This window comes from Oncorhynchus kisutch, linkage group LG11 (genome assembly GCF_002021735.2).
Source record: "Oncorhynchus kisutch isolate 150728-3 linkage group LG11, Okis_V2, whole genome shotgun sequence".
NCBI lineage: Eukaryota > Metazoa > Chordata > Actinopteri > Salmoniformes > Salmonidae > Oncorhynchus > Oncorhynchus kisutch.
In genome coordinates, this window is record NC_034184.2 from 33495657 (window position 1) to 33516922 (window position 21266).

Sequence of the window (21266 nt, forward strand, 5' to 3'; positions counted from 1 at the left end):
ACTGGTGGTCCAGGACATGAGGGTTTATGTTTCCTCCTGCTCGGTGTGCGCCCAGTGCAAGGCCCCTAAGCACCTGCCCAGAGGGAAGTCACAGCCCTTACCCGTTCCACAATGGTGGTGGTCGCACTTATCAGTGGACTTCCTCACAGATCTTCCTCCCTCACAGGGTAACACATCGATCATGGTCGTTGTGGCTCGGTTTTCTAAGTCCTGCCATCTCCTTTCTTTGCCCGATCTCCCTACGGCCCTACAGACTGCGGAGGCCCTGTTTACACACGTCTTCCGGCACTACGGGGTGCCTGAGGATATAGTGTCTGATCGAGATCCCCAGTTCACGTCAAGAGTCTGGAGGGCGTTCATGGAATGTCTGGGTATCTCGGTTAGTCTTACCTCAGGTTTTCACCCCGAGAGTAATGGGCAGGTGGAGAGAGTTAACCAGGATGTGGGTAGGTTTCTGCGGTCGTATTGCCAGGACCGGCCGGGGGAGTGGGCGGCGTTCATCTCCTGGGCAGAGATGGCCCAAAACTCGCTCCACCACTCCTCCACTAACCTCTCCCCCTTTCAGTGCGTACTGGGGCATCAGCCGGTTCTGGCACCTTGGCATCAAGGTGGACGAATAGTTTAAGCGCTCAGAGGAGACCTGGGACCCTGAGGCGTCAGAAGGCGACCGCGCGCCGACCACCACTGCAGTGAGGCCCGGCTCTCGACCCAAAACCTGCTCCTCCGCCTGCCCTGCAAGAAGCTGGGCCCGCGGTTTGTGGGGCCATTCAAAGTCCTGAGGAGACTGAATGAGGTTTGCTACAGGTTACAGCTTCCCCCCGATTACCGTATTAACCCCTCGTTCCATGTGTCTCTCCTCAGGCCAGTGGTGGCTGGTCCACTATAGGAGTCTGAGGTGCGGGAGGTTCCTCTGCCCCCTCTGGCCATCGAGGGGGCACCGGCGTATGCTGTTCGAGCTATACTGGACTCGAGGTGTTGGGCAAGGGGCCTTCAGTACCTCGTGGAGTGGGAGGGTTACGGTCCGGAGGAGAGATGCTGGGTGCGGGAGCTGCCCTCCCATAGGGATGTGATGGTCAAGAGTCCAGAGGTGGCAGAACGGAGTACTTGGGTTGGGGTGTAGGGTTTGAGCATAGCCTGAAGGTAGGGAGGGAAAAGAGTTTCCTAGGTAAGAGGCAGAAGCTTGAAAGCTAAAGAGAAGGGAATGAAGGGAATGAAGGGAATGAAAGGATGATACTGTATGTCCTCCGGAAGTTAAACTTTCCTCCATTTTCACTCAGCTGCTCACAGCCCTGTTCCGTAAATTCGCAATGAATCACTCAGCCACAGAGCAAGAGGTTGAGAAAAAAGGGGACAGTGCAGGTCATAGAATACGGAAAGGGTGGAGAGTAGGGTCGAAGAGGCAGAATCAGGAGACAGGATGGAGAAGGGTTTAGCATAAGGAGAGATTTATTGGATAAAAGAGAAGAGAGTAGTGGGAGAGAAATAGCGAAGATTACGATGGTACATGACCATCTGGATAGGGGCAGGGTTGGAGGAGAGAGACGGAAAAGGAAAAAAAGTAGTCATCAGAGACCTGGAGGGGGGGTTGCAGTGAGATTAGAAAGCGAACAGCTTCTATTATTTTGTATTACATTTTTTGATTTAACCTTTATTTAACTTTGCTTTATCTCGGCCAGGTCGCAGTTGTAAATGAGAACTTGTTCTCAACTAGCTTACCTGGTTAAATAAAGGTGAAACAAAATAAAATAAAAAACCAAGTAAATCAATTAAGAACAAATTCTTATTTACAATGACGGTCTACCAAGAGGCAAAAGGCATCGTGCCTGATGAGGTCAAGCATTTGCCTGGGACTTGGAAAGGGTGAGGTCAAAAGAGCGAAGAATTGATAAGTAAGGTGGAAAGAAATTAATCAAAGGCAGACGTTGGGAGGTTGAAGATGCCAAATACACTGAGTGGTGAGCAAGCATCAGGAAATTAGCTTATCAAGGTGTCAAGCTCATTGATGAACTCTCTAACGGCACCTGGTGGGAAATAGATGACAACAACGTTATGCTTGAGAGGACAAGTGACAGTGACAGCATACACCTTAAATGAGGAGATTGACAGGTAAGTGAGGGAGTAAAACAGAAAATGTCAACTTAGTTTATCCCTCTCTGTCAAGACATGAATACCTTTTGGGTATCGCCATGGAGATACAAAAGTTAAATTCACCGGACATGAGTTTATGTTATGCATCTAACTGTATTAAAAACATTTCCATTCTTTCTCTGTACTGAACACAGTGATAAAGGATGGGGGTGACATTTACCCCTCCCTTTATGAAAGACATTGATTCATGGTATTACAGATACCTCATAAGGACCAGGTACAGTGCCTTTGGAAAGTATTCAGACCCCTTGACTTGTTACACTTTTTGTAACATTACAGCCTTATTCTAGAATTGATTAAATCAAATAAATTCCTTAGCAAACTACACACAATAAACCATAATGACAAAGTAAAAACAGTTTTTTAGACATTTTTTCACACTAATTAAAAATTTAAAACAGAAATACCTTATTTACTTAAGTATTCAGACCCTTTGTTATGAGACTCGAAATTGAGCTCGGGTGCATCCTGTTTCTATTCATAATCCTTAAGATGTTTCTACAACTTGATTTGAGTCCACCTGTGTGAAATTCAATTGATTGGATATGATTAGGAAATGCATACACCTGTCTATACAGTGCCTTGCAAAGGTATTCATCCGCCTTCGTGTTTTATTTTGTTGCATTACGACCTGTAATTTAAATTCATTTTTATTTGGATTTCATGTAATGGACATACACAAAATAGTCCAAATTGGTGAAGTGAAATGAAAAAAATTACTTTAAAAAACTGAAAAGTGGTGTGTGCATATGTATTCCTCTTTGCTATGAAGCCTCTATACAAGATCTGGTGCAACCAATTACCTTCAGGAGTCACATAATTAGTTAAATAATGTCCACCAGTGTAGAATCTAAGTGTCACATGATCTGTCACATGATCTCAGTATATACAGTGGGGAGAACAAGTATTTGATACACTGCCGATTTTGCAGGTTTTCCTACTTACAAAGCATGTAGAGGACTGTAATTTTTATCATAGGTACACTTCAACTGTCAGTGATGGAATCTAAAACAAAAATCCAGAAAATTACATTGTATGAATTTTAAGTAATTAATTTGCATTGATATGTCTGGCGCCTTTTTGGTAGAGTGTCCAGATAGAAGCCACTCCTCAGTAAAAGGCACAGCCTGCTTGGAGTTTGCCAAGAGGCGCTTAAAGGACTCTCAGACCATGAGAAACAAGATTCTCTAGTCTGATGAAAGCAAGATTGAACTCTTTGGCCTGAATGCCAAGCATCACTTCTGGAATAAACCTGGCACCATCCCTACGGTGAAGCACCGTGGTGGCGGCATCATGCTGTGGGGATGTTTTTCAGCGGCACGGCCTGGGAGACTAGTCAAAACTAAGGAAAAGATTAAAGGAACAAAGTACAGAGAGATACTTGATGAAAAGCTGCTCCAGAGCGCTCAGGACCTCAGACAGGGGCAAAGGTTCACCTTCCAATAGGACCATGCCTCTAAGCACACAGCCAAGACAATGCAGGAGTGGCTTCGGGACAATTCTCCAAATGTCCTTGAGAGGCCCAGCCAGAGCCCGGACTTGAACTCAATCGAACATCTCTGGAGAGACCTGAAAATAGCTGTGCAGCAATGCTCCCCATCCAACCTGAGAAGAATGGGAGAAACTCCCCAAATACAGGTGTGCCAAGTTTGTAGAGTCATACCCAAGATGATTCGATGCTGTAATCACTGCCAAAGGTGATTCAACAAAATACTGAGTAAAGGGTCTGAATACTTATGTTAATGTGATATTTCAGTTTTTCATTTTGAATAACTTAGCAAAAAAATCTAAACATTTTTTGCTTCGTCATTATGGAGTATTGGGTGTAGATTGATGAAGGAAAAAAATATTGAATCATTTTTAGAATAAGGCTGTAACGTAACAAAATGTGGAAAAAGTCAATGGGTCTGAATACTTTCCGAAGGCACTGTACATAACTTAATGGATGAAAATGGTGGTTGTACACCAGTGAGACCCCATTGAGCAATATACATTTTTGAAGAAAATAACTGGTAGGCATATGTCATTGTAATGTACAGGCGTTCTGTTGGTGATGGAGATGCTGTTGATGGGTGAAAAATGTCTGTGCGTAATGGCACAATACTTCTCTGCCATAAACATTACCTCAATGGGGACACATGGGGGTCAGTACGGCAAGTATAACAGGTATGTCTAGGTGTGAAACAGAACAAAATAAAACATGGCTTCTACTGCTTCAAATCACCATCACCACAACAACTTAATGATGATAAGCCATAATACAGTGCCTTGCGAAAGTATTCGGCCCCCTTGGACTTTGCGACCTTTTGCCACATTTCAGGCTTCAAACATAAAGATATAAAACTGTATTTTTTTGTGAAGAATCAACAACAAGTGGGACACAATCATGAAGTGGAACGACATTTATTGGATATTTCAAACTTTTTTAACAAATCAAAAACTGAAAAATTGGGCGTGTGTCACTGAAGTGTCTCCCTGCCCTCTCAAGGACATGCTTTAGGCCATATCCTCTACCCTAAATTAAAAATATGAAGAGGTCTCTCACACAGTTTTAAATCTAAGAGATGACTTCCTCCGATGATTCATATTACCATATAGTAAGTAATAACAACCCATAACGTAAAGAGCTTGAAAACTTCATCCATTTCCATTTTAATGCCAGAACTTGAATATACAGTCATCTTTCTTGATTATAGCTCCCCCCATTTTCTTTACTGGACTATGCATTTAGGAACTTGACAGTCTTTTGACCTGCAGATAGGAACCTGTTGCCTCATTTGTGAGAGGTTAAATTCATATTTACCCCACATGATTGTAGGGTATTGTTGAAATCCTCGGGAATCCCTTCAGGTAAAATTATATAACACTGGACTCCACCCACTCAGAAACAAATAGAAACAAAATGCGAGGATAGTGGACTTTAACATCTTGGGAAGTAAATCATTTTTCTCTCAGGATGGTGAAGGCTGAAACTAATAGAGGCCAAAGGTTGATTTCCACAATGACTGCACATGTATTTTTCTGTGTGTCTTTTTTACTCAGCCTATCCCCAGGTTACCGCATGCAGGATGATGAATACCACAGATTATACAGTGAGATAGAGATTCAACTTGTCTTATGTTTTATTGAGGCCAAAGAGGTGCTGCGAGAGAGAGATGAAAGTTAGAAGGAATTAAATGGAGACATGGTGAAATTTGGAGAGAGTGGTAGAAAGTGGTATGATATACGTGCAGAGACAGTAAGAGAGATATACAGAGACGGAGAGAGACAGAAAGAGAGACAGAGACAGGGGTGAAAGGGTATGAGAGAGAATTTAAGACAAAAGGAGAGGCAAAATATCAGGATATGGAAAAAGAAAGGGGGAAAAGATAAAGCACTGGCAGAGGGAGACATGAAGCTATTAGGAATAGAGAATGTAGGAAAAACAAAAATAGAGAATCTCTGCAAGAAGGAGAGCAGGAGAGAGCAGAGGGCAGAGGAGGATGAGATGTAGGACAATGATATATCGCTTGCTGGCAGGCTCAATTTGTCATGACATTATTGTGAGGGAAATGGAATTGAAGAGTTACATACAGGGGCACTGGAAGAGGACAGGAGGTCAGGGGCGGCAGCACTAGAGTCAGAGAGGACTGATAAGAGTAGACAGTAATCGAGATAAACTCCTGGGACCCCTTTACCCTTTGACCAAGACAAGCATCACATCTCCTTTTGGATCTTCACTGCTTCACAGTGCCCTGAACTCTCTACGGATTTACGGCTGACCCAAATTATTGGACTGGTTGATTGTTTGGTCAATAGGCTGTTGGCTGACCAATATTATTTTTTGTTGAGCAGTAGCAAATATACAGATATCTTTTTATGGCACACGAGACACCTGTGTTATTCGCGCTCATCTCAATGAACTAATCCATTGTGGAGGCTGAGACGAATCAATTGCAGAGGCTGCGCAGATGGCACAGTCCAAGAAGAAGGGGAGTGTGGTTGCACAATGCACGTCTCCCTCCAGAATACGCTCTCTCCCGCAAATTCATTGTTTCATAACTTCATTGTGTGAATTGTTTGCATTTCATTGTTAGTGTCTATCAATTCCTCATTACATACCGTACCAGTCAAAAGTTTGGACACACCTACTCATTCAAGGGTTTTTCTTTATATTTACTATTTTTTACATTGTAGAATAATAGTGAAGACATCAGAACTATGAAATAACACATATGGAATCATGTAGTAACCCAAAAAATGTTAAACAAATCAAAATATATTGTATATTTCAGATTCTTCAAAGTAGCCATCCTTTGCCTTGATGATAGCTTTGCACACTCTTGGCATTTTTTCAATCAGCTTCACGTGGAATGGTTTGCAACAGTCTAGAAGGAGTTCCCACACATACTGTGCACTTGTTGCCTGCTTTTCCTTCACTCTGCAGTCCAACTCAAACCATCTCAATTGGGTTGAGGTCAGGTGGTTGTGGAGGCCAGGTCATCTGATGCAGCACTCCACCACTCTCCTTCTTGGTCAAATAGCCCTTACACAGCATGGAGGTGTGTTGGATCATTGTCCTGTTGGAACACAAATGATAGCCCACTAAGCACAAACCAGATGGGATGGCATATCATTGCAGAATGCTGTGGTAGCCATGCTGGTTAAGTGTGCCTTGAATTCTAAATAAATCACCAGCAAAGCACCCCCACACCATCACACCTCCTCCTCCATGCTTCATGGTGGGAACCACACATGCAGAGATTATCCGTTCACCGTCTCACAAATACATGGTGGTTGGAACCAAAAATGTCAAATTTGGACTCATCAGACCAAAGGACAGATTTACACAAGTTGCAGCTCATTATTTGGGCAGCAATCTGAGAAGCAGTTAACTCTAATGAACTTATCCTCTGCAGCAGATTTAACTCTGGGCCTTCCTTTCCTGTGGCGGTCCTTATGAGAGCCAGTTTCATCATAACGCTTGATGATTTTTGCGACTGCACTTGAAGAAACTTTCAAAGTTCTTCAAATTTTTGGATTGACTGACCTTCATGTCTTAAAGTAATGATGGACTGTCATTTCTCATTGCTTATTTGAGCTGTTCTTCCCATAATATGGACTTGGTCTTTTACAAAATAGGACTATCTTCTGTATACCACCCCTACCTTGTCACAACACAATTGATTGGCTCAAACACATTAAGAAGGAAGTCAATTCCACAAATTTGCTTTTAACAAGGTACACCTCTTAAATTAAATGCATTCCAGGTGACTACCTCATGAAGCTGGTTGAGAGAATGGCAAGAACCACTTTTTTCACTTTTTGGGGGTTACAACATGATTCCATATGTGTTATTTCATAGTTTGATGTCTTCACGATAATTCTACAATGTAGAGAACAGTAAAAATAAAGAAAAATGCTGGAATGAGTAGGTGTGTCCAAACTTTTGACCGGTACTATATATCTCTAATAGTACATTTACCATTAATTCCTATAATTTCAAATCTACAATGTTTGTTTGGTTATGGTAACAATCTATGCTACAATTGTGTGAAACAAGAATATGGTTTATTTAATTCCATTTCCGAGTTTTGTCATTTTAGTCATTATGTTTTGTTTGGAGCGCTCCTGTCAATGTTGAGTAAGGACTCACACCTGATTATGCATAGAACTAGATGTATAGGCTACCTGGCCTATACAAATGGAGGGATATACATTTGTCCATTTGGGGATCTGATAGTATTTCTGATTGACTTAATGTACCACCACTAATGAGCTGTTGAGATTCTCAGAGTAATGTTTTCATCACCTCAAACAGCAAGCAAAGTCTGTTTTTACATCCATTGAGACTGACAATAATTCCTCAATGTATATCAAAATCTTTCCAACTCTCTCCCTTTCGATAACCACTCAGCATGAAAGGGAAAAATGTCAGGCTCTGATCCAGTGGAAACGTCATAAAATAGGCCTGATTACTTCTTATCCATTGCGCAAATAGCTAACAGCTGTGTCTGTCCCAAGCTCACTGGCGTGGGAAACTCTGAGGGCCCAGAATATTTTATGCAATGCTGCAAGGAGCTTCAGGCCGGACCCAAGTTAATAGTTGATACAATGTTGCAAGGAGCTTCAGGCTGGACACAAGTTAATAATGTGTCGGGACAGGTTATGTTTTATTTTCTTATGGTTATCTTGATCTCTGGCTCCCTCTTGAGTCATTTGTGTCTTATTTCATCAAACAGTGAGCTTAAAATATTAGACTAAATCAATGCATATATAGTTGATTTTATTAAAACACATAGGGTGTCTATATATGGAAAAATACATGTAAAAACATTTCCAACAATTGATTGGTCGAAAGAACAGACGACTTTTGGTCAACCAAGATCTTTTTTCATCAGAGACAGCTCTAATCTGATTGCATCCATTGCTTGTATCTCATCACCAAGACAAGATGGTGCATTGGGCAATTAGACCTACAAGCAAATCAAAAGGGGAGCAGGTGGTGAGGAACTTTGTATTCATTCATTCTTGTCTGAATTAAAATATATTCATATCTAGACTGGAAATTACCACAAGCCAATATACTGTTTACAGTATGTACTGCACACTTGCATATCGGCGTTATACCAGTACAGAGATCTAAGTTATTGGTTCCAGCTAGAGAAAGGGGCTAACTCTACCATCAAAAATCCTTTCAGATGTACAAATTAATAGAAATGCATTAAAACGTTTACAACACATATTACAAATAATTATAGGAGATCAAAAAAAGGAGTGGATATTTACAATAATTAAATACTAGTGACTTCCAAATTATTCAGAACCCTTGGATTTCATCACAATTGTATGTTACAAAGTGGGATTAAAATTGATTCAATTGTAATGTTTTGTCAACAATCTACACAAAATACTTTAATGTCAAAGTGGAAGAAAAATTCTAACTTTAAAAAAATTTAATAGAAATTAAATAACAAAAATATAGTTGTTGCATAAGTATTCAGCTCCCTGAGTCAAACATGTTAGAACCACCTTTGGCATTGATTACTGCTGTTAGTCTTCTTGGTTGAGTCTATAAGTGCTTTGCAGGCGTGGATTGTGCAATATTTGCCCATTATACTTTTCAAAATTCTTCAACATCTGTCAAGATCAAAAGTCATGCCATATATGTTCAAGCAGATTTAAGTCAAAATTGCAACTTAGCCACTGTCTTTTTAGTAAGCAACTCCAGTGTAGATTTGGTCACGTGTTGTGGGTTATTGTCCTGCTGAAAGGTGAATTCCTCTCCCAGTGTCTGTTGTAAAGCAGATTGAAGCAGGTTTCCTTCTAGGCTTTGCCTGTGCTAAGCTCCATCCCATTTCTTAATTTAGGATTGCCTAAACAAAGGGGCTGAATACTTATGCAATGACTATATTTTAGTAAATATAAAATAAATAAAAAATATACACCGTGGGGTGTACAAGAACAAGTATTTGATTCACTGCCGATTTTGCAGGTCTTCCTACTTACAAAGCATGTAGAGGTCTGTAATTTTTATCATAGGTACACTTCAACTGTGAGAGACGGAATCTAAAACAAAAATCCAGAAAATCACATTGTATGATTTTTAAGTAATTAATTTGCATTTTAATGTATGACTTAAGTATTTGATCACCTACCAACCAGTAAGAATTCCGACTCTCACAGACCTGTTAGTTTTTCTTTAAGAAGGCTCCCTGTTCTCCACTCATTACCTGTATTAACTGCACCTGTTTGAACTCGTTACCTTTATAAAAGACAACTGTCCACACACTCAATCAAACAGACTCCAAGTTGAAGTGTACCTATGATAAAAATTACAGACCTCTACATGCTTTGTAAGCAGGAAACACTGCCGATTTTGCAGGTTATCAAATACTTGTTCTCTCCACTGTATATATAAAATCCATTTTAATCCCACTGTAACACAATAAAACGTGAAAAAATCAGAGGGGTTTGAATACTTTTGCAAGGCACTGTATATCCTCATTAAAAACATTCTGGCTCCCGTAATATCTTCTGGGATAACAAAATATCCCCATGCTGATTCTGCTGCAATAACAAAAACAGCATGGGGGAAATTGAGTCCTCTATTCAATGTCTAACACTTACCTTGCTATTAGCCAACTCAAAGTGCTACTTTATGTGCCCAAAATGAAGAGTTCACTTCTTCCAAATGACGCTCAAGCAATCAACACCAGAGACCTTCATTATCATTCTGGACAGTCTAATTCAGCTGGAGACTTTTGGGGGGATAGCTGTGCTGAGACATTTCATTATGTTTAAAATGCTAATGCTGAAAACAGTGTTGGACATGCTTAATTATAATCATCCCCTTTCAATAACACTGTGGGTGGGATTGCAGCTGAGTGGCAGTGATGGGATCATAGAAAGGGATAGGCCCTTGTGCTTACTGAGCATGAAAGCTTATTTTTGATGCCATCGTTGTGTTCTGTGTGTGTTGAGGCAATGAATCGTGCTGTGATTACAAATACAGGTCATGTCCAGCCCTTTCCATCTTATATCAGTAGATTCAGGAAGGGTCAAAGGTAGAAGGTTACCATCTGTGACTATGTGGACACTGGGGAGAGTGAATTATTGTACTCTTGGGAAAGAGTTGAGACTATGGAGAATGGCTGTGAGAATAAAGTGATAATAGATGCAAGAGGGAGAGTCACTAGATAAGAGAGTGGACCTGAGCGGTTAAGGTTTAATATAATAAGAATGTTAACACTACGGAAAATAAAGATAGAGTTAGAGGGGACACTGGGGAGAAGGTAGACCTAAACAAATAGAGAATGATTGAGATATAAATACCACAGACTGATACCTAGGTAAATGTGAAGAATAGAGTAGACCTTGGACCGGAGTAGTTATCTTAGCAGGGATAGACCTTTTGACAGGGATACAAATAAGGTTGGTGGACCCTTGAGCAAGATGACACAGTGCTACTGAGTGCTAGTAATGCTCTTAACATCCACATTGCCTTTCACTGAAGTCTGGACATAATGGACATAATTTAAGTGGGCATAATATCCAGACACTAATTTCCTACTACTCTATATCATACCTATAACTCACTGACTTCAACAAAATAATAAGGAAGGATATATACACTGAATAAAACTATACACACAACATGTTAAGTGTTGGTCCCATGTTTCATGAGCTGAAATAAAAGATCCCATACACATAAAAAGCTTACTTCTATCAAATGTTGTGCAGAAATTAGTTTACACCCCTGTTAGTGAGATTTCCCAGCACCTAGTTTTTTGTTGGGTTGACAGCATGGGCAATGTATTCAACCTTTTCCAGCCCATGGTGTTGCATGTGAATGTTTATCCAACCTGTTGTAACTACCCATCCTGTGTCCGGGATCGTTGTCATCATCTGACACGAATTAGCATAACGCAACGGACATAAATATTACTAGAAAATATTCCTATTCATGAAATCACCAGTGAAATATATTGAAACACAGCTTAGTCTTTTGTTAATCACTCTGTCGTCCCAGATTTTGAAAATATGCTTTACAGCCAAAGCAAGACAAGCATTTGTGTAAGTTTATCGATAGCCTAGCATAGCATTATGTCCAGCTAGCAGTAGGCAACTTGGTCACGAGAATCAGAAAAGCAATCAAATTAAATTGTTTACCTTTGATGAGCTTCGGATGTTTTCACTCACAAGACTCCCAGTTAGATAGCAAATGTTCCTTTTTTCCCAAAATATAATTTTTGTAGGCAAAATAGTTTGTTCTTCACGTTTGGCTGAGAAATCAACGGGAAATTACGGTCACGAAAAAATTAGCTCCATAATATCAACAGAAACATGGCAAACATTTTTTATAATCAATCCTCAATGTATTTTTCAAATATCTATTCGATAATATATCAACTGGGACAGTTGGCTTTTCAGTAGGACTGAGAGGAAAAATGGCTACCTCTGTATTTTACGCAAGAATCACTCTGAGAGCCATCAGGTGACCACTTACGCAGTATAGTCGCTTACGCTCATTCTTCAACATAAATGCGTAAAACTACATCAAAATGCTATAGACACCTTGGGGAATACGTAGAAAAATGAATCTGGTTGATAGCCCATTCACTGCTCAATAGGGACGCATCGGAACGCAGAGCTTTCAAAACATGAGTCACTTCCGGATTGGATTTTTCTCAGGCTTTCGCCTGCAATATCAGTTCTGTTATACTCACAGACAATATTTTTACAGTTTTGGAAACTTTAGAGTGTTTTCTATGTCAATTATGTCGATGTCAATTATATGCATATTCTAGTATCTTGTCCTGACAAAATAGCCCGTTTACTCTGGGAACGTTATTTTTCCAAAAATGAAAATACTGCCCCCTAGTTACAAGAAGTTGGAAAAGAGACCATTAAACCCATACTTGGACCACACACCCACTCCACTGAAGAGCAGTCTAGTGATGGCTTTGCAACACTTGCAGTTAGCCATTGATTCCTTCCTAACCACTCATTGTCAAAAAAAAAAATCCAACTTGTTGTCTAATGTTTATGTCCAATGGCCAATGAGCACTGATACGTTTTATGTATGATTTATCTTCATATGACAAGGATTGAAAAGCATTTGCCAGTAGATTGTCAACATGATTCATGATGATGACTGCTTGTCTAGCTGCCTAGCTAAGATTTTGAAAGTATGATGTTGACATGATCAGTCCAATAAATGTTACGGTAGATATAACGTGACTTGACTGCATTTTATCTGTGGCCAATGACCTTGAGCCTTCTTAGATGGCACTTCTAATGTAACTCTATGCAGCACCCAAGGGGCTTGAATTTTTTAGCTCTTCCCATAGATTTTGCGGTGATGTAGTGTCCCCGTGAGTGACAGAACATTGAGCCAATCACGGCGCAACTAGAGAACATTACCAACCCTTACGCTCCATATTTTCCACTGGCTGCCCCACCACCACAGAAAGCAATGAGCTAGGCTGAAACACCTGCATTTTAGAGCTGCCTTACTCAAAAAAGCAAAAAAGAGACCTTGTTTGTATGGAGCTTTATTAACTCAACATTTTTTTATATATTTTTTCAATTGTTTCCAAACTTATACGTGACACGTATTAATGCAAAAATAACATGCAAAACAGGCAACACACAACAAATATTTGTATGTATATACAGTACCAGTCAAAGGTTTGGACACACCTACTCATTCAAGGGTTTTTCTTTATTTGGACTATTTTCAACATTGTAGAATAATAGTGAGGACATCAAAACTATGAAATAACACATGTGGAATCATGCAGTAACCAAAAAAGTATTAAACAAATCAAAATATATTTTATATTTGAAATTCTTCGAAGTAGCCACCTTTTACCTTGATGACAGCTTTGCACAGTCTTGGCATTCTCTCAACAAGCTTCATAAGGAAGTCACCTGGAATGCATTTCAATCAACAGGTGTGCCTTGTAAAAAGTTAATTTGTGGATTGTCTTTCCTTCTTAATGCGTTTGATCCAATCAGTTGTGTTGTGACAAGGTAGGGGTGGTATACAGAAGATAGCCCTATTTGGTAAAAGATCAAGTCCATATCATGGCAAGAACAGCTCAAATAAGCAAAGAGAAACAAGAGTCCATCATTACTTTAAGACATGAAGGTCAGTCAATGTGGAAAATGTCAAGAAATTGTTAAGTTTCTTCAAGTGCAGTCAAAAAAAACATCAAGCGTTATGATGAAACTGGCTCTCATGAGGAGTGAAACAGGAAAGGAAGACCCAGAGTTACTTTTCTGCAGAGGATAAGTTAATTAGAGTTACATTGCAGCCCAAATAAATGCCTCACAGATTTGAAGTAACAGACACATCTCAACATCAACTGTTCAGAAAAAACTGCGTGATTCAGGCCAAATTGCTGCAAAGAAACCACTACTAAAGGAGACAATAAGAATAAGATACTTGCTCAGGACAAGAAATACAAGCAAAGAACAAGAGGCCGGTAAAAATATGCCCTTTGAGTCCAAATGTTTTATTTTTTTGTGAGAATCAGAGTAGGTGAACGGTTGATCTCCACATGTGTGGTTCCCGGGGTGAAGCATTGAGGAGGTGTGATGGTGTGGGGGTGCTTTGCTGGTGACACCGTCTGTGATTTATTTAGAATTCAAGGCACACTTAACCAGCATGGCTACCACATCATTCTGCAGCGATACGCCATCCCATCTGGTTTGTGCTTAGCGGGACTATAATATGTTTTTCAACAGAACAATGACCCAACACACCTCCAGGCTGTGTAAGGGCTATTTGACCAAGAAGGAGAGTGATGGAGTGCTGCATCAGATGACCTGGCCTCCACAATAACACAACCTCAACCCAATTGAGATGGTTTAGGAACTTTTAAGAATCTAAAATATATTTAGATTTGTTTAACACTTTTTTGGTTACTACCTGATTCCCTATGTTATTTCATAGCTTTGATGTAGAAAATAGTACAAATAAAGAAAAACCCTTGAATGAGTAGGTGTGTCTAAACTTTTGGCTGGTACTGTACATATATATATATATTTAATTTTTTTGCTAAACAGGTGGGGCTCAAAAGCTCTGAATGATGGGTCGTCACTGTTCCCTGGTGCCATAGGGCATTTTAAAACCCTGATGATAAATGAGTTCACAGAGGTCTGCAATTGTTTTGATTGATTTATTTAATAACTTGTTTATGATGGCTGTGATGTTAGTGATGTTCGAATGTAATGTACTTGTTCTTTATTGGCTCAGGATACCATTGAAAATGAGACCCTGGTCTCAATTGAGCTCCCCTGATTTAAATAAAAGTTAATAAATCAAAATAACATGACCATTTGACCTTTCAGTTAATCCCAAACAGAAAATAAGGAAAGTATAATGGTGGTCAACACACCACTCACCTGGTGGATGAACACCTGTGCTCCTCGGGGGCTCATGAGCAGCACGGCCCGCCGCAGAGTGTCCCGGTAGCGATTGAGCTCCTCGGTCCGCATGGTGCTGAACAGGTTGGTGAACACCCTGCTCACATTGCGGTCCACCCTCTGCAGAGACACGTCCAGACCCTGCCGAGACGCCTGGTCCAGGAAGGTTTGCAACCCGCGGATGTCTGACAGAGAAGCAGAGACAAACAGTTCAAAATGCAGCTGAAAATATCAGGAGGTACAACTGTAACTAGGTTTAACTGTTTAACTGATTATTTTATTACATTTTTTGTTCAAAACATTGACATTTAGGTCCAAAGGGCCTTCCAGGAAAAACGAGAGATGCGCTTCGCTTCTCTGGAGGATATTGGACAGGTTTTCAGGAATTTTCATTCTCAGCTCTCAGCTCATTTCAGTGGCAATAAAAGTGAACAGCTTTCAGCAACCAGCATCAAACAGATGTGCTTAATTTTGTTATAAACCAGCATATCAATTGTGTTTTAAATAAATATTTTTCTACCTCTTTTTCGTGGTATCCAATTGGTAGTTACAGTGTTGTCTTATCGCTGCAACTCCTGTACAGACTCGGGAGAGGCGAAGGTGCGACCGTGTCAGCATGCAATGCGCCCGGCCCGCCACAGGAGTCACTAGTGCGTGATGGGACAAGGACATCCCTGCCGGCCAACTCCCCTAACACGGATGATGCTGGGCCAATTGTGCGCTGCCCCATGGATCTCCCAGTCGTGGCCTGCTGCGACAGAGCCTGGACTCAAACCCAGAATCTCTAGTGGCACAGCTAGCACTGAGATGCAGTGCCTTTGACGAAAGCGCCCACTCGGGAGGCAATTTTAATTGTGTTTTAACAGGTATTTGAGTTTCTGTTATGATGCTTCAGTTTCAATGCACAGTTTTTCTCTGTTCATAGGTTACAGCCAGTGAAGAGGCGGGTGTGCAATCTCCCTGAGAAATGTGGAGGGAAACCTCTCCAGAGAGTTTCTACTGAACAGGCAAATCAAAGGTGAATGGAAACCAGACTCTCCAACGAGAATAATGAAGCCTACATCTGTAGCTGCAGCCGTACCAAATGTCAAACTGGGTTTTTAAAGCGAGGTGAACCATGCCGTTTGCAGAGTGACTCACTTCCCACAGTGGGAATAGTGGCAATCTGCTGTGTGTGGGTTTGAGTTTTTTCCAAATCTTCTCTCCTTACACCTCTAGAGGATTTGATGAGTCATTCAATACCCTCATCAGTGTAAACAGTCTCACCCAGCCGCACGCTCACATGCACGCACGCACGCTTGCTCACACCCACGCACGCACACACACACACCCACTGTATATCAGACAGCATACACACATACTGTACAATAGAGTGGGTAGAGAGCTGACCGTGGTAATATACACTGAACAAAAATATAAACGCAACATGTAAAGTGTTGGTCCCATGTTTTATGAGCTGAAATAAAAGATCCCAGAAATGTTCCTATACGCACAAAAAGCTTACTTCTCTCAAATGTTGTGCACAAATTTGTTTATATTCCTGTTAGTGAGCATTTCTCCTATGCCAAGATAATCCATCCACTTGACAGGTGTAGAATATCAACAAACTGATCAAACATCACGATCACTCCACAGATTAAATAAAAGGCCACTCTAAAATGTGCAGTTTTGTCATGCAATACAATTCCACAGATGTTTCAAGTTTTGAGGGAGCATGCAATTGGCATGCTGACTGCAGGAATGTTCACCAGAGCTGTTTCCCGAGAATTTAATCTTAATTTCTCTACCATAAACTGTATCCAAATTTGTTTTACAGAATTTGGCAGTACGTCCAACAGGCCTCATAACTGCCCAGTACCTCCACATCCGGCTTCTTCACCTGAGGGATCGTCAGAGGGGGGAAGGGGGCTCCACAGTGGGCCCCTGCCCAGTCATGTGAAATCCATAGATTAGGGCCTAATGACTTTATTTCAACTGACTGATTTCATGTTACTCAGCAAAATCTTTGAAATTGTTTCATGTTGTGTTCATATATTTGTTCAGTATATGTTGTGTTTATACTACTCAGGGTCACAAAGGGAAAATACAATAACAAGAAAACACTTGACCAATTCATGAAGAAGACCGATATTGTGCACATCTTCTGCTTTCTCCTTGTGATTCTTTGGGCAAAACTATAGGTCCATGTCTGGCCACAATAACCTAATTTCACAATGAACAAATGCACAGAACCAGGAATGTCATTTGTGTTGTACTTTCCAAACTGTACTCTTCATAGCTTAGAAACATTGTATTTTCTCATTTTGAAGCAAAGGTGTTGTCTCTCACACACACACACACTCTCTCTCATACTTCTTGCTCTCTCTCTCTCTCTCGCTCTCTCTTGCTCTTTCTCTCATACACACTCTCTCTCTCACATTCTCTCTCGCTCACATTCGCTCACACGCACTCTCTCTCACGCTTCCTGCCCTATCTCTCTCTCTCCTGCTCTCTCTCGCTCTTTCTCTCACAGTCTCTCTCTCTCTAACACACTCTCTCTTCCTCACACTCTCGCACATTCTCTCTCTCTCACACTATCACACACACTCTCTCACACACTCTCTCTCTCTCACACACACTCTCTCTCTCACACACACTCTCTCTCTCTCTCTCTCTCTCACACACACACACTCTCACACGCACTCTCTCTCTCTCACATTATCTTTCTCTCACATGCTGCTTGCCCTCTCTTTCTCTTTCTTTCTCTCTCTCACAGTGCATGCTGGGAGTTTTTTGGAGTTTGAGTGTTTGGTGTAGAGGGGTCTGTCCTAACTTTTTTTCTTGATTCTGTTCTTGGTCTTTTCTTTAAATTTCATTTTCTATGGTGGAGGGTTAATGTACTATTTGTTTTAGCGGTTATCCACAGGTTTTTTCAATTAAGTTAGGGTGGAATAGGACAGATTCAATTTCCTGGGGTTTAGAAGGTGTGGTGTAAAGGTGTGCTTCTCAGCGTAGCGCGGAGGAGACGCTGTCGATACGGTATGGATTCAGGTGGAGGAGGTTCTGCTTGCAGTCGGTGAACAGGTAGAAGCTGAATTTATACATTCCGCTTCCAGAATGAACAAAGCTGTGGTTGTGTTCATGAAAAGAACAAATTTGGTTGGTAGGCTAATTGCTAGTGGAATATTTGTAAGGGCAACCCTTCGACAAGGGTGGTAGTTGCAAATTTGCGTTTATTACGGATGATCAAATCAGGAAAGAGCTGAGTCGTTTTGCTAGCGGTTTTCGTGTACTGTCGGAAGGTTTTCAGGCAGATGCCGTTAAGCACGTTGTTTCATTCCGGAGGCAAGTGTTTGTTTCTGAATATCAATGAGCAACAGCTAAATGTGCATTTTAAAGTGAGGCACGGGGAGGGGCTCTACACAGGGTTTGCCAGCACAGATAGTCTAGTGTTTTGAGTGTGGGGATTTGGGGCATAAGAGCTTTGCGTGCCCACATAAGGGCCGTAGAAACGGTGAGGGCACAAACGCCAGTGGGGGAAATCTAGGTCAAGGTGCAGGGGGAAATGAGATGCAGAGGCTGGGCCTAGTCATGCCAGGGATGGTGGTGTAGATGAGGCTGGGCCTAGTCAGGCTAGAGATGGTGGGGTAGCTGAGGCTGGGTCTAGTCATGCTATGGACGGTGGTGTATCGGAGACTGGGTCTAGTCAGGCTATGTATGGTGGTGTATCAGAGGCTGGGTCTAGTCATGCTATGGATGGTGGGGTAGCTGAGGCTGGGTCTAGTCATGCTATGGATGGTGGTGTATCAGAGGCTGGGTCTAGTCAGGCTAGAGATGGTGGGGTAGCTGAGGCTGGGCCTAGTCATGCTATGGATGGTGGTGTATCAGAGGCTGGGTCTAGTCATGCTATGGATGGTGGTGTAGCTGAGGCTGGGTCTAGTCAGGCTATGGATGGTGGTGTATCAGAGGATGAGTCTAGTCAGGTTATGGAGGATGGAGTAGATGAGGCTGGGTCTAGTCAGGTTATGCTTGTGGATGAGGAGAGTATAGTGGGGAAGTGTAAGAGACTGGGGGGGAGGAGGAGGGTGTCAGGTGGAAAAGGAAAAAGAGGGAGAAGAAAGGAGGTGGGAGTGGAGAGGCTGGTGTGGTCAAAGGCACCAAGGAACCTTTGCCTGGTGCTGGGAGGGGGGGGGCCCTGACCAGAGAGGAAGGGCAGGTGGTCAGGATGTGAGATGAAGATGAGGAGGAAAGTGAGTCTGAGGAGGAAGATGATGAGGAGTTTTTTTCCAGACTCCTCTTCAATGGGTCCAGAGCTGACAGCCAGTCAAGCAGAGGGGTCAAAGTACACGTTGAGGGAACTGACAAGGTCCCTGAATGAGACCAAGGGGAAAAACGTTAATCTTGAGGCCTTTTTTTCTGATCCGAAAAAGTTTGTATGATCAGTACAACATGCTATGAAAAATGAGGGGCATGGTGTCCTCTCACCCAGGAAACGGTTTAGGTTGAGGAAGTGGGTCACAACAGTGCGTAAAGGTCTACCTTCAGACACTGTTTAGATGTATAGTTTCTTTCTGGCACTGGGGCTTTTTGAGCTTTGCTATTGGTCTCTTTCTTTGCTGGCTTCACTTCCACTTCTTATGGAGACTAGGCTCGCGCAATATAAATGGCACCAGAGATGCAGGAAAGAGGAGTGTGTTGGGTGAATTTGTAAAACCCAAAAAAGTACAGGTGTTGTTTCTGCAGGAGACCCATAGTGATGTGTTGAATGAAGTCGACTGGGGGCTCTGGTGGAAAGGGGCAAGTGTGTTGAGCCATGGGACAAATTTTAGTGCAGGGGTGGCAGTCCTTTTTGTACCAGTTCTGTCTAACAATTTGCTCCTCAAAGGAGGTGTGTAGGGGAGGCTGCTTGTTGTAAAAGCAGAAATTAACAACATGGGTTTTGTCTTTATAAATGTGTATGCGCCTAACACAGGGAGCGAGAGGGGGGTTCTATTTGGGTGTCTTAGACAGGAACTCTCACAGGTAGCGCCTGAGGAGACGCTGGTGGTCGGAGGGGACTGGAACTGTACAATGGATTTTACGAAAGACAGAAATGGGGAAGAGCCTCATTCAGGGTCAGTGGGAGTGTTAAGGGACATCATTAATCAGTTCGACCTAGTGGATGTTTGGAGAACTAAACATCCCAACACAAGACAGTATACATGGGTGAAGGGTTTTGGGGCTAGAGTGAGTGCAGCCCGACTTGATCGTTTTGACATGTCCAGGAATCGGAGCAATAGGCTGTTGGGCGCTACTATTCCCAGTGGGGTTTTCGGATCAACAACCATGGCTCGGCTATCTATTTCACCATGGCCCCGGCAGGCATCCTATTGGAAGTTTAATGTAAAGCTCTTACAAGATGCCACTTTTTGCTTCAGTTAGCAGACCTTTTGAGAAAGGTGGGGGCAGCGAAGAGAGGAGAATGAGTCTCTGAGTCAATGGTGGGATGTAGGGAAAGTACAAATTCGGCTTTTCAATCAACAATATACAGCTCTCTCATCCTCAGAGGCTAGGAGAGTATTGGGGGAACTAGAGCGTTGTATTAGTGAGATGGAGGTAGAGATGGTGGGGCAAGGCAATGTAGGCCTCCAGGCTAATTTAGCTGAATTACATAGGGACCTGGGTAGTTTGTTCCAGGTTAAAACAAAGGGAGCACTTGTAAGAGCTACGTTCTCTATGCTCAAGGAGATGGATGCTCCCAGCTCCTTCTTCTTTGGTTTGGAAAGACAGAGCGGTGCATGGTCTATGGCTGTCTGATGGGCGGGTGACCTCTGTAGTGGGAGAGATGCGGGATCGAATTGTGGAGTTTTAACCTGAGTTGTATAGGGCAGAAATGTGTGATCCTATGTGTGCTCAGGTCTTGTTTGCAGAACTCCCTCAGCTCTCTCTGGCACAGAGGGATGAAATGGACATTCCTCTGTTGTGCCATGAACTGGCATAGGCCGTAACCCAGATGTCGTCGATGGACTCCCAGTGGAGTTTTATTAAACAGTCTGGGGAATAATTGGACTGGACTTATTTTGCTTGTTGTGTGAATGTGTCGGTAAGGGAGAGTTGCCGATGAGCTGCCGTCGGGCGGCTCTGACTCTCCTGCCCAAAAAAGGGGACTTGTGTGAACTTAAGAACTGGAGGCCTGTGGCATTGCTCTGTGCGGACTACACAATATTTGCCAAGGTCCTCTCTAA

At 42.1% G+C, this 21266-nt stretch overlaps 1 protein-coding gene across 2 annotated transcripts in view; it reads right to left on the reverse strand.

The window, feature by feature from the left end:
* Window positions 1-21266, reverse strand: part of LOC109899747 (glutamate receptor ionotropic, delta-1) — a 472062-nt gene that overhangs the window by 152982 nt on the left and 297814 nt on the right. For both annotated transcript variants that reach the window (XM_031835660.1, XM_031835661.1), the window contains exon 4: window positions 15043-15248. In XM_031835660.1, coding sequence (XP_031691520.1) covers window positions 15043-15248 — 206 coding nt within the window. The remainder of the gene's footprint in view (window positions 1-15042; window positions 15249-21266) is intronic.